The sequence below is a fragment of the Bombus flavifrons genome, chromosome 2 (assembly GCF_040668555.2).
Source record: "Bombus flavifrons isolate JBK064 chromosome 2, iyBomFlav1_principal, whole genome shotgun sequence".
NCBI lineage: Eukaryota > Metazoa > Arthropoda > Insecta > Hymenoptera > Apidae > Bombus > Bombus flavifrons.
In genome coordinates, this window is record NC_138443.1 from 5,419,332 (window position 1) to 5,446,139 (window position 26,808).

A 26,808-nucleotide genomic window follows, 5' to 3' on the forward strand; every position below is an offset into this window, starting at 1 on the left:
TCGTAATATATGTTTGAAATACAGAATTTTCAATGGATCTTCGATCGGTTCTTATCTTACCTTCTTTTTCTGGAATTCAATTAATATCATTATCGAAATTTTACAAGTCAGAAATTAACAAGTATCAATTACTTCGTTCTCTGCACGAGTACTAAGCTCGTAATGGACGAAAGCCTAACACGATAATAATAGTAATAATAATGAAAAAAAAAAGGTTTCAGAAATAAATTTTGCAAGCTGCGAATGAAACTATGAAGCTAAACGTCCTGGAACTATGAAATTGTGAGAGAAAAATCTATATCCTACAACCTTTAACTTCTCGATTTATAACATTCGTTAGAATATTGATTTATTTATTTGTCATATTTTTATTTAAGGGAATATTTCAGGCAAATGAAGTTTTATCATATTCGATATATTGTATATACATACATGTTGTATATAGGAGGAGAAATTTATATTACATTGTAGAATTCTTCAGGTGATACCATTTTGTTATTTACATGAATTGGGCAATTTCATTAAATTTTATTCATAGAAGTTACATCTGTTATTATTACAATTATACTATTTGTGTAAGATACAAATACTATTTGTATCTGTAACGATTGCTCTATAAACATCATCATGCAAATAGAATTTTCACCAATGGAATCGTTCGAAATGCTCGAAAAAATATCCCGTTTTAAACTCACGTTCTCTTAGCACGCAAAAATGATTTTTGCAAAATCATAATGGAATCGAAATTTGATTCGCGCGAGCGCTCCCATTTCCAAAAAAAAAGAAAAGGGCAACCGAACCGATGGAATAAACCACTCAACGACGCGTCAAGCAACAGACATGCCACGAAACGTTCCGAAGTTGCGGCCAAACAAGAAAATAACGCAAAACGGGCAAGGACATCGTTCCACTTACGGAACATCGATTTTCTCGATTCTTCTTTCGCGAAACCTTCGGTGACGGCCAGCCGTTACCACCGTGAAGCTTCCCTTTTTCGCCTCGTAATTCTCGACCTGATCCCCGCTGAAATATTCATCAATCGTCTCGCTCGATTCTCTTTTCGACCTGTCTCTTTCAATTATCGCCTGGACAAGCTGGATCCGTTTCTTTTTGCACCCAACAGTCATGTTGCTTCGTCACGGTCGTTTAATCGTCCGATCAAATTCTTCGAGCTGGCAAAAAGTAACGGACCTCGGCAAATTGATCGAGTAAAAGTCCACGTTAAACACACGTCTAATCGCCCTACGATCCACGTTCCTCGTTATCGCGGCTAATGAGCCGACCCGGTGACTATGGCATAAACAGTGGTTAAACTGTAATGAAAAGGCGAATGGAGATTAATGTCGTTGTCATGACACCGGTGATCGTTGGGCAGTTATGTTTTAGGGGTAATCAAATGAATGCACCTCGTAAGTGGGTTTTTGAAATTTCAATTAGATCCAATCGAATTTACTTACTGCATAATGTCGTTCTCGTTTCGATGGAGAAAATGATTTCTTATGTTTTAAAGGAAGCTTCCAACGTAAAATTGGAAAAGCAAGTTACGCATATAACAGTGATTATTTTGTATTTTTCTCGATCCTTTTGACAGGTTTTCTAATGATAGAGAAATACAGTTTGATCGGAAATAAACCGATGAAGGCGACAGGGTTCAGACTTCTTAGGGTTAGCGTAAGATTTTTATAAAATTGATATGAGGGATTAATCACAAGAAATATTAACTATCCGTATTAAGAATAAAAATAGATAAAAAGTATACGAGAAGAAACTTCTGACGTGGAAATCACAGGATTGTTGGATTTTAAATGAAATGAAGTGTACTTACGTGTACTGTGAGTAGGTTTTACAGATCTGGGTTAGGTGTAGCGGCGTGATTGGCATGCAATTTGTAGAAACGTTTTAGTGCGTTATATTGTAATTAAGTAACATTTGCAAGACACGTTCAGAAATTTGGAGAAAAATATAATCACGTTTTTAGCAGTTCTTGAAACGATTAAGTTCTGAAATGTTTGCTTTCTACTACAACGCATGTTTGGCTTGTCCCATTTTCTAGTATTTGCAGACGTATGCAAAGACAAAACTCCCATGAATTTGAAATCCGTCAAAAGCGCTATACAGTCGTAACTAGTTTTCCTTTCCGTTACTATAATTTACTTTCGAGTATTATAAAATATTCAGAGATTGGACATCAAACATTATTACGTTATAAGATATAAATCGTTTTATTACCTTGTAAAGATCTCTTGTAACAATACATATTTGTTGTACAGCAATTGAAACATATGATATCAGTTGTGAGAAAAAACTGAGAGAAAATTGAAACATTACTCGAGTGAACATTTGTATAAGAATTGCTAAAAATAAGTTACTAATAAGTGAATAGAATAAATAAATAGTAATAAATCAGTAACAGATGAATAAGTGAATAATTACCGATGATAATGGAAAATAAAGTTCAAGGAAAATAAGAAATTCGAACAAGGAAAAGAAACTATTTAAGAATATCAACGTCAAACGATTAATATAATAACACTAAGAAGATTAATTAAGGAAAAGTTACTCAAATATACAATGCGATAATATAATATTAATTTTCTACAAATTACAATAACGGTGGAAAAATCTTCGACCGGATAGATTTTCCCCTGTAACTCTCTGAATACGTTAAATCGCTCGTTCTTTACGGAAATATACAAACATCAATAATCAGGAGTCGTTCGTTGGTGCAATATCAATTAAGATTCTTTCAATTTTTTTGTAAAGAACAAGCCTAAAAAATTCCATCTGTTCGAAGACTTTCTATGCGCTATTGTACACCAAATCAACGGAAAGGAAGAGAAGGAAAAAACAATTTACCTGGTTAATACGGTCTATTGATAGTGCTACAGCAGGGAACGACGATAAGTGAGCGATCACGTCGACAACAATAATAATACCAGTTGACTAAGATAAATTGCCGATTTAATTAAGAATGCCCCGTTGTTCATCGGTCGATCGTTCCTTTTATCTTGCTTCTGTTGAATCTTGTGCTGCACCTTTTGCGACTGCCGCTTCTGAAGCTTTTCTAATAGAGGCAATCATTTTTTCTTCTCTTTTTTTCTTATCTCTCTCTCTCTCTCTCTCTCTCTCTCTCTCTCTCTCTCTGCCCCTTTTTTCTCCATTCGAGTGGCAGTGTCTCATGGAAAACTTTAAAGAGCATCCACCTTATCCTTGTTGAGATCTCGCGAGCGAGTTCGTTGGTATAAATTGGAAAAATAACTGAAATCCATGCGCAATTTCGCGACCAACGCGGCTACGTTGTTCTATGTATGTAATGTGTATGTACGCGTTCTTTGAAGGAATTTTCGATCGGTATAGTAGATCGTTGTTTTCGTATACGGAACGAGTCACGCGATATGTCGGTTTTCTTGTTTGCTTTTCGATGGCATGGAAGAGGAAAAATGTCGACTCGCGAGGAAACAGCCGAGCTGGGTGAGATTTATTTGCTTACGACGTAATGTTGCCACGAAGATTGATGTTTGATACTTACGGTGGCTGCACAAAATATTTACACGTACTTCTTTTTACTTTGCGTTTCGACGTGTTTGTTCCGACTGGCCTTTTAGGTAACATTACAATTACTGAACTCGTCGAAATACGAAATCTTTCGTTCCATATGCGATTGGAAGGGTTGCAGTTGTGAGACAAATACACAATATCTGGTAATTTGAGTAAATAACACAATTTTTCAAGCACGTTATAAATTTATGGTTAACTAATATCGATAGCAATAAAATTCTTTTCTCAAGCGTTTAAAATATATTTCTTTATTAAATGTTAAATCTATATTTTGTTCCATTAGGACTAAATATCTTTTATTGTACTTCTTGGCTTCGAGTCTCGAATGTTCGAATAGAAAACGAATAATCATAGGGAACTTGTCATTCGCACGAGACGACAGAAATGACAGTTTAATTAATATCGGGATACATTGATTCCTTAACGCGGAAACGCGGATGAATGTTATCAAATGGCTATTTGCGCAGTTAATATAATTCTTTCGCTGTCATAAGACGCGTACTGTTTGGGACCTGGTAAGAAACCAAACTCGATGACGAATGGATTAATTTTGTCCGCTAAAAACTTTGGCGACGTTTCCATCAGGAATGGATTAAGAAGGAGGACTAAAAGGAGTTACAGCCCCGAAGCTTTCTACATTTTTGTAGACACCGCTGTTCAAGAAAAATTTCATTTTACGCCAATAACAAGAAATTCACTCGCTCATTTAATTTAAAAATTAAAAAAAATTAAAAGAAAGCAGCTGTCTTTTGATAATGCATAGTAAAAAGTTTTGAATATGACTTATTATACAATAAATTTCATTCCATATTTACGTAAATTTATTTAATTTTGCTGTAGATTAGCAAAGAATACTTCTTATAATATCTAATCGATATATATGTATACACATTTTAATTCCCGCCTCTGAATTTTCTATAAAGGGGGCCTTGGCTGGATCAATGATCCCAGGCCTCAAAAACTTTCATCCGGCCCTGGTTTCCATCGACGGATTTTAGATTTTCTTTCCCTTGGAATACGTAATCGACTGAAAAACGATCGAGTAATTTTCGTAGCGAGAATCATACGACTAACCCGAAATCACGAACGCTGTGTCACGATCGTTCCATTGTAACGTATTAATTTTTATCCTCGTTATGTGTATTATTTGATTGACGGTGGTCTAATCGCGATGAAAGGCGAGGAAAAGATTTCGCGAGGAATAAAAAAGGTTGTGCACGGAACGAGTCACGCAATTTCAGCGAGGAAAAAGTCGAACAGTGTAACGAGGTTTGTCTTGCTATGATTATTGCTTTTTCCAATTGTAACAACACTCCAGGGAAAGATGCTATCATAGTTTTTTTTATCGCGTAACTTTACGTTTTTTGCTTTTCTTGGGTCTCGCTCTCTTTCAGAATGTTCTACGCACGAAGGAAAAATTTGAAAACGAAAGATAAGGTAACTAAGAATAATACGTTAAGCAGTTAACGTAAACACTTGTGTATAATTTTGTTTGACTCAAAAGGAAACGTCTTGTTGAATTATTGGAAAATAATTTTAGGCGATAAGAAGAAAGATCTTCGCATGCAATATTTCACGCTAGTATAAGCTTATGGGGAATGAAATTTTGTTTTCGGAGATACGTTTTGTGATTCGTTACTCTCCTGCTGATATTCTTCCTGTCGTAATGTTTTTATATTATTGTTAGTGATATATCATGTAAAATTTTAACACTTTATGATTCGTATTTTTAGTAAGAAATTATTTGAATGATATCTAAACGAATAATGGCGAAAATAAGAAGATATCGATTTAAGTAACTCGATTGACAATGGTAATAGCATCACGGTTTTATTGCTGTTCATTTGTTCTAAGTTCAGTTTCAAACAGAAGCGAAAATTTTCGAGGGAACTAGGTACGTTTTCGGGAAACTCTGGAGGATTCAGCAGTACCGGAGCAGAATGCTGAATAAGATTGTAGAGACGCTCCCTTAATGTTCAGCCTGCCCCTTCTATATCTACTTATAGAAATGTTCTGCAACTTCAAGTACCTATATCTCGCAATCAGAGGTAATAGTTTCGCGGCTCTTACAGTCGCTCGAACGTCGGATTTTACGAATCGTTCAGACATCGTCGAAATTGCAAAGAAATAACATACTTTTGTGAAGAATAAAATAGGCAACGGAGAAAAATAGAGGAAGGATATTCTTTAAAAGCTGAAAAATGTATTTTATCAGTCGTGACGCCAAATATTTGCTTTTTTATAGATAAATTTCCTAAAAGTAGCTTTTGCTACAAATAAACAAACTAAATCATTTTTTAAATAGAATCCGACAAACGTTTTTCAAACAAAGCAATACTATGCAAAATATTCTTTTGTCCATCATATTTCAGCGTATGAAAAATCGATGTTTTGCACGCAATAAAAGAAGAAACAAATAACGTACAAACTGGTGGCTGCATTTCATTCTTTGACAGAGTTGCATTTCAATATTTACAATGTATATTTCACTATGACCGTTTTCTACTAAATTGTACGTATAAAATCAGTCTTTCTTTCGCCGATTGACGGTTTACACTTTTATTTTGTTATTTTAACAAAACTTTCATCGTAGTTACCTGCTACCTTGTGAAGTATTTTAAGAGTAGACCGTAATTGCAATTTCCCGTGTTATATTAAGATTTCGACAAAAACAACATCGTTCTCGTTTTCTCGCAGTCATTGAAAAATAATGTAGCAAATAAAGATAGACTTGATCAATGAAGCAAAGCGAAACACTATTTCGATACAACTTCAGTCTTGTCCTACTAACATGCGAATACCGAACAAATCGATCTTATTCTTGAATTAGCCTTATCATTTTCGCGTGAGATCTGCTAAAAATCAATTCGTGTTATTCTATGAAACTTGATAAGCGGCAATTTGATAGGCATGGTTGCTACATTTTTAAACAATTGAAGTGTCAATAGTATTACATTCCGTTCTGTATATCTTACATAGTATTGATACGTAAACACTGTAGAACTGTACATAAATAGCGTTAAAATATATATAGTATAAATGAATATTGGAAACTAATGGCAAGTCAATCAAATTAATTAAGAGTCACACTTGTGATCTCATGGAATCAGCAGACTAATTTGATTCACTAAAATGTTTATGAAATCCATACATAATAAATCGAAATTATTTATTAAATCGTAGTTGAATACTGAGTTCGGATACAGTGTCGGAAGAAAGTATCTTTTATATACCTACTAATTAATTATGTTCAAGTATATTAAATTTCGTATGATTTAGAAGTACCTTCATTTGGTTATCTAATTCCACGAAAGTGAAATATAAAATCTCATAAAAAGCTTGTTCACTGGGAAATAACTGTCGGTATTACAAAAATGCTTTGCATAGCCTTTGTAGCTTGTCGCAGCAATTTTCTGCAATCTACCTGGAAAGATCTACTTGCCCCGTTTTACCATTAAATCCCTTATTTAATCTTATCCTACGACATCTTTTCTCATCCTCGACCATTTCGATATCGCAAAGACTATGCGCGCACTAGTGACAATTCGTCGCGCGATATTTTCGTCGTTTACGAAAAGGACATTCGTTTACGTGTATATAAACGCGCATTTGACGATTGCAAGACTAGCATTTAACTGCTTATTGGAGAAAGAAACAATTGAACTTGCGGTTGATGCGAGTGGGAGCGTGACGAATTGTCACCAACGCGCACGCAGCCTAAATATTCCGTTATTTACGATAACGAAAGCATTTCACATTGTTCTTGTTGTGGCAAATTGTTGCATAGACTTTTAACGATGATTGTATGTATCGTGTCGTATGTTTCCCGTTAGCTTGTGGCAGCAGAACTAACCCACTCCGTATATATCGAATAACCTGAAGCCAGTCTCCCGTGAGACCAACGATCCGAATACTCCATGAAAACGATTCTGATGTCGCGTAGTCGCGTCGTCGCAAGAATCGTCATCCAAGGAAATAGCTAACAAGCGCTGTATGCAGACACAGCGAGGGAGAGGACAGAGAGAAGAGAAAGGAAGCGACAACGATCGCGCGAGTTCCGCGGCGGGAACATCTCTACGAGGAAACACTTACGACAGAGGGCTCGGTATCGTGAGCTGCGAATCGTCCCCGATGGACAAAGAGCCGGCACACCATCTTCGTACAGTTCTCTTGCAGTGTTCCGATCGAGTGGGCCGTAATTGCACACGAGGGCCTCTACGCGATCCCCGAATCCAACTGCCATTGTACGGCCGGCTATTGGCGTGTCTGTGCTACTGCTTGTCGATTGCCCGGACCTGCCCGTGTAAATTGCACGACCGCAACCGATCTGCCTAATTGTCGACGACGCGAACGGAATGTAAGACAGGTTGCTCCGCGCTGCGAAATTCACCAATCTGAAATCGAGGGATTGTAAATGAGGAGGTTTTGCAGAGAAGCATAGAAACTGCAATGTAAGATGAGGTGGTTGCGGTGCCCTGAGACAATCGATACTATTGTCAATATTTCATGGTTCTCAACGAAAATGCGATTCATCAGTAAATATTGACAATATCGCATTGACAATACTTATTGAGCCCTTCAGTTGAGAATCGTGAAATGGTGACAATATATATATATATATATATATATATATATATATATATATATATATATATATATATATATATATATATATATATATATATGAGATGGTATGAGGTGTGAAATTTTATATGCGAAGGTTGATAACATTGTATGATATTCAAATTGGAAAAAGTCGTAGCTCCATTTGACACTGGGCTTGGTATTTAATGAGCCATCCCAATAAATAAAATTTGAACAGTTATGGAAAAATGTAATACTTTGTACGTCATGCGAAATGTATAATAAAACTGAAGGTGATAGCTATGTATTGTCCTGGATTTTTAATAGCCTATGTAATAAATATACGACACGTTGAAACTGCTACTAAAATTCGCTTGTAGAGACACCTGATTTTGAAAATTTTTTATCATTATTCCTAACATTGCACAAATTTGCCACCGATAAATTTATTTTATACCACTTATTACTGTATGCTCGGTGTCATTCGATATGATTCTATTTATCCATTTTCGTTTAGTTTGATCAATCGAATTTGACTAAAATTGATTCATTACTGTATCAACATATATGATTAAATGGACCAACTAAAACCGATACATGCATATGCATTAGTTTTGACACTTGGAATTAAACAGAATCTATCAATAGTCTAATAATAATTATCGAGAGTCTACGATAATTATGTCTTTCACTGAAGCATATTAGAATTAAGAAAATAATTTAATCAATCAGAAATTAAGCAAATTCAGCAAAACGATATTAACGATACGATTTGAAAATTTCAATCTACTACCACTGTAATACAAATTATTATACATACCATAATACAGAGGATTTTCATTAAAATCGACGATGAAAGCTCGATGTTTTGGTGTTTTCCTAGGCAACGTCGATTCGATGCAAGCGAAATGCGTCTGTCATACATAGACAGTTGGGATAAAACACGCAAAGACAGAGTGGAAAGTTAAGGAAAGGGCTAGAGAAAGAGGCAATGTAAACCTTCTACTAAATTCAAAGGCGAGTTAACAGTGTCTACACATGCTGCATCGACCAGTTCCATTTACAAAGTGAAAGCCTTGGCAGATAAAAGTCGTTTCGATCAATTCAACTTAGGCTATTGCATGCTGTGCAGAATGACAATACGTGTGGATTTTCACGCGACTTTGGTGCACATTCACATTTACACAGGCTCGCGTATACACGAGGTATTATCACACGACAAACGTACGGTGAAAGGCCTCGTGTCTTTTGACTCCCTTTGTATCTGCGCTATTTATTGTCGATCCCTGAAGATGGAAGGGAAGTGATTGAATTCCATTGAATTTTACGAGTCATACTCGTTGATCGTCTTCCCTTAAAGTCATTTAAAAGCTTATGTCATGTATTTCATAAGACGATTCCTGTCTTTTTCTACGCGATTTGCTGCTTTCTGTAATTCGAAGATATGAAGAAATATACAAACATATTTATATTTTGAAATTTTTATTTTGATTTTCAAGCTTGATTGCGAAATGGAAGAGCATTGAATGGTGAAAAAGTTATAAAAAATAAAATAATGAAAGAAGTATTTATTTATTGTATCATTATGTGTACGTTCCAAAAAATATATTTTGCCATTTTTTTCTAATATACTTCTAATTATAAAATTAAATAAAATGACGCTATATATGTAATTTCTGTCTTCGATCCTTTTAAAGATTTTGAAAATTTATGTTGGCTAGAAAAAACATGTTTTATAAATGCTTAAGTACTCCGAATAGCCACAAAACTGCGCGGCGCATCCTGAAAATATCGAAGTATAAAATATCATACTCTGTAATGAAATAGTAATACCATCGAAATATCGTAGTAGATACCAATAAATGCAAAATTCCTTTATTTCCCAGTATTCGGCAGATTAGTTTCATTAACAATATAAAAATAAACACTATGTCACAAACGACAACGAAATCAAAAAGCTACGTTCATTTCGTCCTTTTTATTTTTTGCGTGTCGAACCGCCGTTAATGCAAATAACGAGTTTACGTCGTGATAAAGTCGCGCCGATGTGATTAATGCATATCCATTTTTTCATTTGCTTTTCTGGCCATATTTCTCGCTTTTTTACGTTTTTAATCAAATCCTATCTATCTTGTTAAATTACATACGATTCGTATTTATCCGTCAATCGTTCGCCTGTGGTAAATCACCGTGAATATGTTTGTGAAAGCCGCTTAATGTTACAAAACCGAACAAAGATATCTATTCGAATACCACTTTTTAATATAATTTCACAATTAAATAACATCCCTGCATCATCAATATCGGAAAGCTTTTGTTACAATTTAAAATACGAGATGTTTTTGTACAAAATTGTGTACCTAAAATCTTGAGTGTACGCGTATTTGTAAATAATTTGTACAAGTACCTTTAGCTCATAAGAATGTATCTATAGGTTGAATTTTCTTTTAATTATTGCAAGTTTGTTATCAATTAGTTTTAGATTAATTATAAGCGTATAAAGAAATATTTGATCTATTCTAGTCTACCCAATTGGATATCTGGATTTTCAATTTGTTAATCTTCTATTTAGGTTCATGGCTATTTGATCTGAAGGCTTTGTTTCAAGCACTTCCTGTAATCCTAAACCATGACATGACTTATTATCGTCGAGATCAAATTACTCCTGTATCAATTTTTCATATCAGGGTATTTGCAGACTTTCAGGATTTTAGTCATTCCTCAGGGGCCAATAAAATCCGCATCAATATTTCTGAACGACGAACTATTTCGATACTTCAACACCCTACAGAGGGAATGAAAAAGGAAACAAGATCTTTGGCAATCTTTGGCGCCGTTCCAATTATTCCGTCAATTTCTCTTCCATCGTTCGAATCATTCCTTTCTATAAAAGAAATAGTGACTGAAGGAAGTAACTCATCAAGATTTTATATCTCATGAATGAAATTTTATAACTGATTTAAATTGTGTATAAAAATAAAGTATTCATTCATTCAGAATAAAATAACCCTTAAAATATCTAAAAGAAGAAGACGTCTATTAGGATCCAATTTATTTGATTCTGTTCATAAAAATATGTATTTGTATAAACCCGTAGCCTGCAAATTATAATAAATAGTAACAGAAACGAATAGCAAAATATTGGCGATTATTTTTATATATTCTCCCAGAATCAACGATTCATTGATGTACCATTAAGAAAGAAAGCGAAGTGGAATTCAAATCTTATTCGTTATTTAAGAAAACATTTTGTTTTAACTTGTAATATTAAGTATTGTAGTATTTCTAGTATTAAGGTACCGTTGGGGAGTCATATTTTTTGTTTCCATACAATAGACAGATTAAAATGTATATATATGGAAAAGAATTAGTTCCACAGCCTTCCTAAAGAACAAATCGATTTCGAATTAACTACGTTGCCATGTTCCAAATCTTCGCTTTCCCCCTCATGTTCCCCGCTATTGAATTAAAAACAATATAAGTCACTTTGTAGAAACAGATATAACTTTTCTAACGTTTCTTACGAATCACTTTTCCTATTTTATCACATACACATGTACACATTTTTGGCTTATCTGCACTCATTTAACGTATTAGTGACGTATAATTCCGCACTAATTTACAGGCGAAAAATATGATTCAGCGAATAATTCGATCCCCCCCCCCCGCCCCACCAAAAAAACTTGTTTGTTCCCGATCTCACCGATTCAATTACAGTGTCTTGTTAAACCAGCCACAATAGAACAATTAAACTCAGCAACCTGAACTATACAACAATCCTCCCAATCTCAAAAACCTGAAAGACTACCATACAAATGAAATTCAATTTAACACGATACACAGAATCGGTGCGGAGCACGGCTACGCGCTCACTTTTATTCTTTTCGAATAACACCTTTCACACCGGATCTCTCTGCTGAAGTTCATCCTCGCACGCTCGTGCAAAAGGGTAGATTGAAAAAGAGAACTTAAAAAACAAAAAAAAAAAAAAACAAAAAAGGAAAGAAAAAAGAAAAGAAAGGAAAGAAGAGGAAAAATGAATGCCTTAAAATCCGTACGAAAGCGCGCGCAAAGAGCTTACCCGAATTCCGCAGAATCGAAGTCTTCTACTTCGTCGTACCATGATTGAATATGAAAGCGAATCCTTGCCGTGGACGTCGTGTTTCCTACGCTGTACATGTCGAGTACGTGCACGTTCTGCCACACTCCGAATCGTTCTACAAAAGATAGACACCCGGATTGTTATCACCTGTAATTTTAGGTTCCAAACGATTGAATGATACGAAGTGGCTCACGAAAGTATTCTGACACTCCTAGAAATATTTTATGTATATGCAGTTATACGAAACATTTCGAAATGTCATTAACACTGTACCGAGACATGGCTCGTTAACAACAAGTTGTTCAAATTGATGAAATGACATAATGAAATTCTTTTTCTTCGGATGTTCCTTTATTCAAACGCTTCTAATTGTATGCTTGTAATTACTTGAATTTATTTTATGGTAGTACTTATCGTTATAATACTAATCGTCAGAGTGAAAGTTAATGTTGTATCGGTATCGATTATCAATTATTAATCATTAGGTGTAAATAGATGTAAACGGTGTTTCCTTTGAAGTTCCTTAGAAACCTGAGTAACAACTTTTGTCAAATTGATTTTTGTGTTTAACCTGTGTTCATGTGATTCCGAATATCTTCTAATTTCCTATTCCACTGTTAGGATTTTTAGTATCTTCCTTATATTCATATATGCCACGGTGCATTTAACGTAGTTTTTAGTAGAATCAATTGTAGATTTTCTATTTCTTTTTTTTTTTTTTTTTACACGGAATTTGGCAGCCATGCCTCAAATTTGAATTCAATACGACTACATGGGGTCGGTAATTTGTAAATTTATAGTTTACTGTTTGTATTCAGTTTGGAATTGTTGGTCATGAGCCAGTTCATAGTTTTCCTGCCAGTTTTTATTTGATTTTCTATTGAATATATATTTTCCGGTTTAGTTTGTTGTCCAAAAGAAGACCAAGGTATTTGATAGAGCTTGTTTGCGGGATTTCTGAATTATGAAAGTAGATTTTCGAAGTAGGATTTTGTTTTCAGTGTAAAAGCGACGTTCGAGTATTACGTTCAAGTTCATTTTAATTTTGTTATCTTAACATAATGAAATAGAAACGTGGTTACAACTGAATCAATTAAATTCCTTAGTCGGATAGATCCATTTGATTCGTTTCTTTTTTGCTTTTCCCCTTCGTCATGCGTGCATATTGTATATGTTTTGCTAAAACTATGTTCGTCGATATTTTTTCGAATAAGTATAAATTCATTCAGTGAAAATAGAGGGAAATTTCTGCTTTATTGATAAAATTCCAGTAGAGCCCTATTTTTTGTATTGAAATTTTAAATACGCGTGTAAGTATTAAACGTATGCATACTTCGATCGGTGTAAATTTTATTTCCCTGAATTCAAGTTAATTTAAAATTGAACGCGACGATCGTGGAATCAGCAATGGAATATTTAATAATACCAGTAACATCGGTAACTTCGATGTTATTCGATGTTTTCCATCTGTTGGAAATATTGTTACGCTAAAAGAATTCATTTGTTACCAGCAAATGTAAATACTTCAGATTTATGTATCAAAATACCAAAATAATCGAATAACGTTTGTTAAAAGAAGCTGTGTTGAAATTTGTTGTTAGCAACAGACAGAATTTGTGAAACCACATGAATAGCTTCATAAATTAATGCGACAAACATACTTAAATATCGGATTTTGTATTAGCGTGTTAAATATTATATGAACTAAATTACGGGTACTATGACTCTACTAATCAATTAATAATAACATTCATGCTGATAAATATTAATTTTGTTATTAATAAATAGTATTAACATAATATCAATAATCGATATTATAAACAATGATTAAAAATATATGCGGCGTAAATGTATTATAGAATATATAATTGCTATATATTTCTTGCGGGCAGAATCGCTGCTACAAATAAACTACCTTACTTTAGAAATTCGTTAGATCTGGTTCACGTATGACTGACCTCCGGTTTTCAGTCTCATACCCGAGACTGTTTTAATAAAAGGTATTCTGGTCATTGAATTGATAAAAGAGAGCCAACTGCATGACCCATATGCTCCTCGGATTTCAATCTTTCGGATTTTTTCATCCGAAGGCAACTCTACCGGCTTATTCGCTGGAATCCTGTTGATAGTTCGCAAGATCTCAATTATAAACTCGCGTTACGCAATCCAGAACGCACCAGGGGGTTTGAATGTCACGTGCCGTGCTATCGAGGGTTCCACTTGAATATTTTTCTATTATACGAAAAAATCAGAGAAAAATGATAAAATCTTTAATTTGGAAAGATTGTGCGCGATGTTTAAATTTTCGCTATCGAATGTTATTCTTTCACTGTCAAACGTTATTACAGTTACAGTGGAAGCTCGATTATCCGAACTAACTTCGTTCAGGATGATCGGATAATCGAATTTTTCGTATAATCGAACGACTCGTATTTAACTACATTCTACGTGAAAAATTATAATTTGTTACATATTACGTAATATTATATTACGTATATTATATACGTAAGTTTTGTTCGTCATTGTTTTTCCCAATCCTTGTGAGCTGCAAAATCTCATATCTTTTTTTAAAGTTAATAGTTTCGCAGGAGTATCATTTGTGAAAATGTCATGTTAATTTACTAATTCCGCAAATCACTGCTATTTCAGTTAGTGTTTCACCACTGGTTAATCGAGTCACTGTTTCACGTCTCCCCTGAATTGAAAACGGTACGCTTACGTTTTGATATATTAGCGTGCAATATAAAAATCAACTGACAATATATCGACAATACAGACAATATACTAGCTTGTTTCTCATCGACAAAAATATATGTACAATGTTTACCAATGCAATGTTCAGATAATCGGACGTTCGAATAATCGATGTTCGAATAATGGAGGTTCTACTGTACTTACAAAGGCTCAAATATACAAAACAACTACATATTCAGTATGAAAAAGAATGGAACATTGCCATTTGACTGGGCCCTTCATATTTATATTTTTCTTGTTGCATTATTATTTTACTGTTGTATTATGTAGTAAGATATTTTCTTAATTATATTATTACTCTAATACATATTTACCTTTTATTAATATCTTGTATATCTTTTATCTTGTATACCTTTGATATCTTTTCCTTTTCTTTCTTTTTTTTTTTTTTTTGTTTAATGAAACGATCCATTTAATTTCTTACGTTTAGTATTCTTTTCGTACCATAATTGTTTATTTATATATGCAATATTCACTTTCATATTTCACTTTACTTTGTTTTATTTCAAGTTGATGTTACTCTGATATTATTGTGTTTATTTTACGTTTTGCGTACTTTGCTTTAAATTGGTTGAATCAACGAGTCTGGTTTGATAATGAAAAGCCGATGTTTTAAATTAGCTATATTTTTATCGTTTTAACTGCTAAAATATTTACGCGGAACAGAACTAAATAAGCTTTTCAAGCGGGTTTCCTCTTTCTTCTTTTTAATTTCATTAACGTATTAGAAACATTTTCGGACAAAAGGAATTCTACGAACTCATGCTTTTTCTAACAGGATATATCTACGCATAATTAGTTTTTTACATGTTTCAATCGGTTTTCTTTTGTAGGTAACTTCATATTTTCCGCGGTGAGCGTAAATAAGAGAATCTGTTTCAATTATATACCGAACGATATAAAACAATACGTAAAACAAAGGAATTGTTTCTATGCATTACCAGCTAAACGCTTGAAAATTCTGTATACTGAAATAAGTATAAGAATTAATTAAATAAAGTTAATAATTTTAAGCCACTTTAAAATACATTTTTTGTCCTTAAAAATATACCAAAGGAAAATAAGATGCTTTGTCGAATTAAATTAGTCTATGTAATATTATTCTCTTAAATTATATAACTGTTTCCGAAATGAATAAAAAAATTTGCAAATTTATGTTACAGCAACCGAACAAATGATTCCAAGCTTTTAATCGATAATGTATATGTCGAGGAATTGTAGAGGATTGATAAATAGGTAACGAGAACTTGCTGTTGCAACCCGTCAAACATATATTCGAAATAAATTAAATAAATTATAAATAAATATAGACAATGTCCAAAGTCGCTCATACAAACGTATTCGCAAAGACAGTGTATAACTCGTAGATATTAATCGATAACTCGTATAACTCGTATAACTGCTTCGCTCGCAATCGCGTCTGTTTATTTATACTGGTCGGGGGAGAGTCGGAAAATTCGAATTCGTCTTTGTTTGACGGTTGCACGTAGCGGCGACATTGTTTTACCCGGAGTTTATTTACTCTTATATTACGTATATCTTAACGATCTTGATACTTCGAGGCAAAACAACAACATGATTTGAATTATCCTCTGACTCATGTGCCGCTACATATATTATCAAAGCTCAGACAAATATTTCGAAGGCATCTACAGCACGTCGATTGTTTCTCGACAAAATCAAACAAGCAATCAAGTGCACCCATCGAAGACAGGCAATAAACAAAATGGAATTTTTCTTTTATAAGAACCACTATCGCTTTTTGCGCCTTGCTGTTGAAAATTGAAATGAAGTCGAAACAAACTACACGGGACGAGAAAAAAAACAGTATGGCAGGGGAGATTCGTAAGTAAGAAGAAGAAAAATTGAGGTAAAAAGAAGAAACGCACTGACATCGATCTGGTTGCAGGCGGAACAATTTCGCGTTCGAACGTATACCGGTGGATATTGAAAAATGATAGGGACGACTAAAGGGAATGAAAAATGAAATATATCTGTAGGAGTTACTTGCCAACGTCTCTGCACTGATCTTTCTCGAGAAGGTTGCACTGTACTACCCATCGTCTCGCGATATGAGCAAGTTCGTCATCCCAGATCTGTCAAAATAAATATCGACATCAGATTCTGACAAGTATGATCATTACAGAAAAGTCCATTAACTCTTTATTCGAAATGATCGAAAAAATCGATAGCTGTGTAACTAGAGAGAAATTATTGATATTATAGGCTGCATCATACTGCGATTTTGTTTGTTATTAATGTATATAGAATAAATGTAGCTTCAATCGTTAATTGTTATGATTAAACGATGGACTTTTGTACATTTATAGATATTATATTATATAGATATTATAGATATTATGATATTCAGTGGATTTCTACTTAGATTCCATTTGTTTAATTAGGTTTATAAAAATACGAATTTACATAAAAATCCAATTGTGGTGAAACACAGATACGTCCATTTTCTAGTACACAGATAAAATATCCATAACTGAACTCATAATTATGAAGCTCAAATTAATTTAAAGAGAAGACAGAAATATGAGATACCATTTTTGACTTTTATATAGCACTTGCATATTTAAAAACCGATCGAAAATCAAGTATTAGGGGGACTAAAGTTCTCCTACGACAGCTATTCACTGTTCTTTCATTTAATTGACAGTTTTTATTTGTGTCGTAATATAAAGTTTTTATAACTCGATTTTATAAGTTACATTGGGTTTACGCGTATCGAAGTGGAATATACTTTGGGTTATGAACAGATTTATGAAATAAAACAGTCGAAAGGGAATAGTTGGGAATTTTTCTACTATAGAGAGGGTTGAAATTTCTTTACAGTTGCCATCCAACACCTGAATGTTGTTCATGCCAGTCGTCAGCATGTCCCAACCTTATCCCTTATTTTTTTATAGTCACATATATTATGCCTTGACGGACCAAACTAAATCTTACCAGCTCCATCATGAACTTTGCTGGACGTTGAGGGCCCGGATTTCCTCGCTCCTCGTCCCCGTTTGCCACAGTGTTACGATAAACGTTGTGCCAATCGAGTATGGTCTCAATATCCTTCTCGTTCAGATCAGTATGCTGAAGGTTCACGCATCTGGTGCCATCCGTGTCGTGCTGTAAAAATTATATATCGAACTTTCGATTTACGATAGGACATTAGATGTTTTACTATTAACTTAATATTAAGAAAGTAGAATTTTCTGTTTAATAAAAGAAAAGGAATAGTTATTCTCTTTGATCATTTTTTTCATTATTTCTTATAATCATATTTTCTCCAATATCTTTGTTTCTTGTTGCTTTGTCTTTAACGATTTTACGTCATTCGAACGTCTTTTAAGTTTAACAAACAAACGAGATATTGTTAATTGAATCGCTGCTTTAATCTTCCTGTCCGTTTCAAATAGCTTTTATACATTCTAATTGAAATTGTCATTTGAAAGCCCGATTAGTTATACATCTTGGATGTTTGTATTAATAAAAGCAAATTATGAACCGAAATTTCTATAACTGGTGTAGCAATAGTACAAGAATAGTGCAGATATCATACATATTGTATGAAGACTCTATCATATTACTACATTTTAGGTACATCGATGATTTATTATACCTATGGTTACTCTCACGAAGATTACTGTTTTAAAATACGATTTCTATTACTTGATATAATGTTAGAAGATCTATTTCCATTTTCCATATTAAAATTTCTGAAACGTACACAAAAATTTATCAATTGGTACGATCAATTATTATCAGGGATACACAAATGTATTTGGTTTGGGTCGAATAGTTGGAATAAAATTAAAATGTCAATAGCCTTCTTTTTATATGGATTCATAGTTCCTTCGAACTGGCGCTATCAACTTGCGAATTTCGTACTCAATAAAAATAGCCTCTTTAAGCTTTTCATACGAAATGGTATCGAATTTAGTGGGAGGGTACTCGAAGCAGATACTTTCTTTAGACAGAGCTTTGACGTGATGCTTCATCGAATTCGCTTTGATGTATAGCAGAGGAAGAAGCATTTTTTTATGTCTATCACAGACCCACAGGGGTATTCTATTTTTTAGAAGCAAGCTATGAAATTCACTCTGTCAGTCTTGATTTTCGTTCTACGCGTTCTTTGTTTGGTTGTTTTATGCGCGTAAAATACATACATGTGTGATATCCTAGCTAAATTAATTCATCAAGTATATATGTATATATTCTTTCATATTTTTGTACGGACAATATATAAAATTCTATAGTCTATATATTCTATATTCCGCAATACATTTCTACTTTAAGTAATAAAGACACTCATTTAAGAAAAAAAGAAGAAGACAGAATATAATATAAAAAAAGATATTAACCGTCGATTCAGAAAAAGTGAGCAATTCAAAAAGTTTCAAGATCGACGTAAAAAATCGTTCTAAAAATTGTCTACATAATTATTTTCAGGAGAAATAAAAATTTTAAATATAGCGGCGATTTTTGTCGTGTCGAAAAGTTTGATCTGATACTGCTTCTATAATATTTTTCCAATAAAGCATTCTATTTTACGCAATCGTGTGATATCGTAAAAGTATCGTTATCAACGGAAACGATATCACGACGTTGTTTTAATTCACTATCTTACGTAATTCCATCGATTGCAAATGGGTTCTGAAACAGTTGCTCGAACGAACATTTGCATGTTGCAACGAACAAAAAACATAACTTTTTATTGGAAACTGAAGAACAATGAAATCTTAATTCGACTGCAATTTGAAGTTACTCAAGTAGTACCTTCAGCTAGAGAACTAACGATGGCATTGATAACATGGTACTTGAAGCAAAATTGGGAACTAATTTTAACAAGCCATGCTATAGATCATAGATAAATAATTTTCAGAAATTATTCGATTATACCTGCTTGCATTTATACGTGCATTCGTACCTGTAACAGTTTTCATATGTTTAAATGCAGGTGGAGGATTTATTATTAATAAATAGGAGGCAATTCTGTACGTTGCAGCAAATACTTAATTTATTTTTGATAAATAATAAATTTAATTCGATTCTGAACGATTACTATTCTGTATCTAGATGTGTGAAATGATAAATAAGATGGCTATTTAATACCCTAACGCTCTAAAGAATCTAAAGTAATGACAGTATTTCAACTAATCGAAACACGACGGATTAATGATAACGCGTTGGTTGTTGCGGCATCGGGGAATTTAGAAAATAATTGGGCGGAAAATATCACAGAGAATTTTCAAACTGCCACGAAAGCTCGGATTAAAGGGAAATTAGCGATAACGACAGAAAGCGATCGACCTAATGGCATTTAATCAAAAGGTTTCTTCTCACCTACTTCCTGCATTAACGTTAATCGAGCGAATAAAGAAAAAGCCTCTATCACGCTATCAGTTTTCACCATTCTAAATGTCCAGCTTGTAATCTTTCATTCTGACGAATGTGTAAATAAATTTCGTATTTCAATTTTCTGTTAATAATACGATCTACTATATTTTTGGATTGTCTGTGCCGGCCGAAAGTTCACATAAAAACGTTATTATGCATAACATATTGTTCATTCATATAGAGGATGTTTCACGCAACTAACTCAGGCTATGGATTTAAAACGATGAAACGTAGAAAGAATGCTCATTAAGTAAAATTAAGACGGTTCCGAACGGCTCATGTGACGCAAGTGTTTTCTTTTAAAGCGCAGGTGTTTTAAAGAGTTCGAGTTAACCCATATTTTTTTAACTGTATATCTTTTAAATAAAAATAAAAATTGATTTCTTGTTCTTATAATAAAAATTCTTTTCTTGTTCCACCAAAAATGTTAAAGTCTTTGGGAAGGATTAATTCGAATGATATATACACTTTAATTTCAATTTTTGCAAAACGAGGAGAACGCAAAGTCGTAATTTATACTTATATTACTTTTTCTACATTACAAATTTCCGGATACGTGTACATTTCTGATATATTTTCTTGCTTAAAAGTTGCTATTCAATGAAATTTGTCACTCCTTTCAATTACAACAATGTCTCTAATTACACAATATATTGCATGCTATTTAGCAAACGCGTTCATAACCGGAAACAGTCAGAAAGTATTGATGAGCACGTAAACTGAAATCTGTATCCGATATATCAATATTTCAAAAGCTCGATTTCAACGGTACGAGCATAAGCGTAATTTATGTACGAGACGTACCTAAATCAGTCTAACTAAAATATTAAACATGACAGCGAAATATGGTATTCGAATGCACATTGGTATTAAGAGCCTTCATAGAAATGTATCATAATAGTACTTCAAACGATAAATATTAAATATTAATCGCTTTTATATTTTTACAAATACATATACGTGATACGTAATTGTAATTGCATATGGCCAATAGTAGGTTGAATTTTGGGGAGAAAAGTCCAACAAACGCTAAAATAGAGAGTTAACGTGATTGGTACAAATAACGTTAAGGAACAGCGGCATCGTTATTCGAAATTCCATGGGCCGCAATTTCACACGCACACACTGATAGCCATCGTTAATGCAGTATCCACCCTTTACCACCAGCTTATTTTCGATATATCGCGTTCTCGACATCGTTATTTCCTCGTTTCATAAATTTAAACCGGTAGAAATTTCGCACTGGCTGAGCAACGTCGACACTCCTTGTCGCGCTTTACTCTGAACGTGCATATGAAATAATTGAATATGCGTATGAAATGGTAATTCGTTTTTCGAAAAGCGAATTTTACGATCGATGTAACGATCATTTAATCTCGTTCTGTACTGAAATAAATTAGCTATTAGATTTTAAGAAAAATGAAAAATCGATTTGGAGACAAGTAAGTACGTCGAAAAACTGAAAATTATCGAGTACGAAAGTAAATTATTTTTTTATTACGTGTAAATTATTATTTATTCCGTGACATTTTCCGTATACAATAATGGGCGAAACTGAACGTACACTCTTTAAAATAAAATAACTTTTTTAAAATGGGATCAAACGACTTGAGTTTGTTTCTTGAGAATTAGGAGGATTAGTTTAAAAGTTGACGTGCAAAAAGTCCTTGTAAAAATTGCAATTCAGCGGAATCGCGAAGAAAATAGTAAAGCTCGCATTTCATAACGTCTTTATCTGAGCCTGTCATGAAATTTTAAACAATACGTTTGATTATGAGTATATTACGAATATTTCGTTTAAACACAGTTCGATCCAAAACAAAATTTTCGTCACTTTCAGTCTAAAATCTATAAATTCTTTCATCTTTATATCTTTACTGCAGACTCAGATAAAAAAAGTTGTAAAAGCGATTTTTACTTTCTTCTATCGGTTCCGGCCAGTTTGCGATTTATATAAAACGTTTTTACACGTCATCTAGTAAACTGATTCTTCTTACTTCTTAAAAAAGAAAAAAAAATCAATTCGTTTGGTCGAATTTTAAAAAAGTTACACTGTTTTAGAGACCGTGTATTTAATTTTGCTCATTACTGTAATTACCTATCATATTTTCATGTAAGAAATCCTTTGTTATTAATTAAAATTGCAATTCTAAGGCGAGTAATCGAGAGGTCGGGAAACTAGGGTAAATGGAGACCTATTAATTTACGAAGATCGATTTTAAGGGAACACGAAATAGAAATTTTATAATACAGTTGCGTTAAGATTGAATTGTCTTTATATAAAATTACTAGAAGGAAATTGAATCTTTTGTGTGACATAAGTTCGTTTTTTGAAGAAGCTGAAGCATAAAAAAAATATTGTACTTTATTTAACTTGTGCTTTTTAATTCGTTGCCTACGAGAAAGACTCTCTTGATGTCTCCTTTAATATCATTTAAAGTAAACTATTGTGAAATAAGCATTTTGCTTTAGCATACTTTCCTTTAAGTGCAACACGTCAATTATTTATAGTAATAATGTAATTGATTTTGAAATTAACGTACCTATCTATTGTTCTAGTATATACTATTTGTAAATTGCAAGATAATATACAAGTTACTTTATTTACAATTTTCAATAACATCGTATATATGAAACGTTTAAACATTGCTTCACTACTTAATCGTTAATCGTTAACAATTTCCTTGTTGCGGGTTAATACCTAGACACTTCTGTATTACATGTTTATAATCTTCCCCTCAATAAAGTAAAATTTCCTTGCAAAACTTTGATTGTTTTATTATCAAAGCTGTTATATCATCATGCAAAAATATTCGTTAACACTGATAATTTGTTACTTGCATCTTGTATAGTTTCCCTAATAATATTGTTCCAGTTCTACAAAACAGCCCTGGTCGTATTTTAATTTAACCATAAGACAATATAATATTAATTTGCTAATTAGTACACTTCGAAATTTTTTCACAAAGGGGCGTTAAAAAATACTACAAAAATCTAAAGTTATATAAAGCTACATTATCATAGAAAATCAACGATTCATAGTATTTTTCAGTATTTTCCAAGCTCATCAACGAGAAGCAGGCAGCATCGGCGTGCATCCGGCGCGGAATGATGATACCACGTATCTGACATCGCAAATTAACGCCCGTCTCAAGAATTCACGTTTCCTATAAAACCTTAGTCTGAATGCGTTCGCGCTATTCTTCGTGGGGGACGGCGTGATCCTCCGGCCTGGAAATGTGCACCGAGAATAGACTCATTGTATGCGTGACACCGGGTCGACAATAACGAGCGGTGTCGTCGTCCCGAATTTCCTGTTGCGCAAATTCGCACTTGCGATGGATTTTTATGTTCTCGATTCGCTAACCTCGACCGCGTTCGTATTTATTATCGACGTCGCGGTGACGTTCTCCGCGCGTATCGTTCGCTCATCGCGAACGCGGCGTCTCGATGAAGCAACAATTTCGTTGGATATTTACGGAAAACAAGCGGAAGTCGATATTGGAAGAGGGTGTGATTACGTTTCGTGAGATAATGACAAAGCGTAAATGAAGAAGATTTAAACGATAAATCGACGTGTTGCCCTATTTAAAACGAAATATCCTAAAACATAGAGTTTACTTTACAGTATTTTAGTTTAAAAGATTGTCGTAAAGAAGATTGCATTAGGGCGATACGTACGAGACTTTCGTTTCTTTGAATCAAATTTTAATCGCACACAGTTTCTTCAAAATGTCATGTAACCTTTAAATGATTTTCCAAATTTTTAATTGTAATAATTAATAATTTCCAAATTTCTGGGCTGCCGCGGATCTCCACGCAACGTATTTCATATGATTTCGGCGATAATAACGTCTACGATAGATTATGTACTCTGTTTTATGGTTCAATATTGATCATTCTTTATGCACTTGCATGCGTTTAAACAATTTTTATAGTTTACCGATACATCGCACTTGATAAATTGTGGATTTAATGAAGATTCAATGGGGAGTAAATAATGGATGATTAATGACCAATAATCTTACTCAGCGTTTTCTGACTCGCTGTATCGGTTAATTAAATGAACAAAATCATGTTGTATCACGTTTGCTCGGACTGATTAATATTTGCTGCATTAATTAAAAATTTCATCGATAGAACAAACAGCATAGGCATTGCGTAAATGTGAAAGTATCGCAATAAAGATTTAACGGCTCCAATAATTATATTCCACTTTATTCCTATCTCAAATTTATGATAGATTGATTAAAATTCATGTCTTTATATCATTAACCTAATATAATTTACACCATTTGTATGGTTGTACCGTTATTTACATCATTCCTGCCATCGGCACTAGAACTACCGACGATTAAAACATGAGATTTGCAAGTACCAGAGAAATGCAAATGCAAGATAAAATATAAAAAATACCATGTTGTTTGGTCCTCCTATTTCAGTGATACAAGGCAAAAGGAGATCTTTCATCCACATATTTTACGCATATTCATATTTTCATCCACATAATTTTTATTTTTATGAAAAATCGCCAATTGGTTATTTGCGGCATTCTTGTAGTATCAACGTTAAGATTCGACATAAGATCGGTACAATAAATCTTCTAACGTAATAACATAAACTAACATTGAGATTGAAGAAACCTCAGCTTAACAGTTGGAGAAGTTCATTATTTTTATGATCGATTATGATTAAAGGCCATGTTATTATATTACTAACTTGCCATCGTTTATATCATTAAGATGCAATGTAACATCGAGATAATAAACCTCATAACATAACATGATATCGAAATTTACTAACCTTCGCCTCAAGAATTAGGTTAACATATCACAACAACCATACAAATCAACAATCATAATAAGATGAAACGAGACAGATATGGCACAGAGGATTAATATCTCTAAATGCAGAAATACCCAAGCAGCAAGTCACTTTAATAAATAAGTTCATCGATTCATGGAAATACGTACCGGAAATTGGCACATGGTGTGATTGGCGCAAATGCGGCAGTAAGGATTGTCTTCGTGGCCCACTGAGAACGATGATATTGTTCTCGGTAGTATGCAATCATAACAGCCCGTTAAGAACAATAAGAAGCAGAACGAGATATGACCTGTCATACCGCCGGTTCTCGTCGTGGCTTTCAACGGCCGAAAATTCGCCGCGACGTTTTATCTTTTGCGTTTCACTGCTGTCCGGGTAATCTCGCCGCTACCTTCACCCCATGGCGATGTTTTCCGAATCGATTTTCCAATGAAACAGTGACAAGCCGGCCCACGGCGGAGGATAATATTTTACCTGCCGGAAATGATGTTCGTTAAAAAGCAAGCGGGTAGGACGAACCAAAAGAGGATAACAAACCTACGTACCAGTTCCTTGATGGTAACCAACGCTCGCTCACGACTGAGATTTCACGATAGTGACGGTTAATCGCTTAACTTATAGTTACGAGCCTGCTATTCTATAAATTGAAACGATAATTTCGTTAATCAATACATATAAGTATGTGATAATACGTCAATGGTATTTTTACATTAGCTTCGGTTATAAATATTTTCAGATTAAAACTGTTGAATACGATCCATTGAATTATCAACAGTATAGGTACTAGTATTTATTTTAAGCGATGTAGAAACAGCGTCTAGCACATGTATATTCACTCTGCGGGAATAGGAGCGTTTCGTGTAAAATATGCAAGCATATACGTATATATCTAAGCAGTCGCCCAGTCCAAAATCAACCGTCATAGTAAAAACACGGGAAAGCTGGTCGTCTGCAAATTAATGAAAAGTAATAATTAGCAACTTATAATTAGAATTATTTTTTTCGTCCTCGTAACAAATCTTCTAATCAAGTATGTAATTATCGTTTAACACACAGTGTCTGCATACGTTACCGGAATTGAATTTTTTTATAGAAGATTGAAATCTTATAACATTAAATTTTTCCTCTCGATTCACGTGTTTACCTATATATCTCTCACTTATAAAGGATGGTTTGTGAATTTCCTTTAAAAAGTTCATGTATTTTTAATTATATATATACATATTACACGCGAAGTTTATGTTTATCAGTGGAGCCGCAATAGATTGAAATATACTACGTCATAACATTTATTTTTCGCAAATATTATATCATATAATAATACAACATTATATTGCACAGTTTTTCTCAATTTTCACATTGCTGACAATTTTTCGGCCCACGGAAATTTATCTTAATTCAATCATTCTAAATTTAATAAAACGTTTGTCACTGATGTACACCGTGGCAGTCAACGTGTCAACCATGTACAAAAAGTCCAGTAACGAAGTTGCGTATTTGCGACTATTTACACAGCTAATTATCGCTCGGTTGATTTTTATTTCGACCATATGGTAAAAGTTCCGGCACACAGTGTCTATATC

At 33.6% G+C, this 26,808-nt stretch overlaps 1 protein-coding gene across 3 annotated transcripts; it reads right to left on the reverse strand.

Moving 5' to 3' along the window:
• Positions 1-614: 614 nt before the first annotated feature.
• LOC138188063 (venom allergen 3) lies at positions 615-26,157 on the reverse strand. Of its 3 annotated transcripts, XR_011175338.1 has the most exons (9): positions 26,107-26,157; positions 25,771-25,862; positions 25,372-25,699; positions 17,957-18,127; positions 17,010-17,094; positions 12,224-12,359; positions 7,651-7,952; positions 2,857-3,064; positions 615-1,313 (listed from the first exon to the last, which is right to left on the reverse strand). XR_011175338.1 is itself a non-coding variant. In XM_069129492.1 (8 exons), the coding sequence occupies exons 3-8, from the start codon at positions 25,519-25,521 to the stop codon at positions 2,913-2,915; spliced, it is 996 nt and encodes a 331-aa protein (XP_068985593.1). In that variant the 5' UTR covers positions 25,522-25,699; positions 25,771-25,862; positions 26,107-26,157; the 3' UTR covers positions 2,852-2,912. The 3 variants fall into 3 exon arrangements, 2 of the variants coding, with proteins under 2 accessions (XP_068985593.1, XP_068985598.1); XM_069129492.1 differs by lacking the exon at positions 615-1,313 and having other exon boundaries at positions 2,852-3,064; XM_069129497.1 differs by lacking the exons at positions 615-1,313; positions 7,651-7,952 and having other exon boundaries at positions 2,852-3,064.
• Positions 26,158-26,808: the final 651 nt, after the last annotated feature.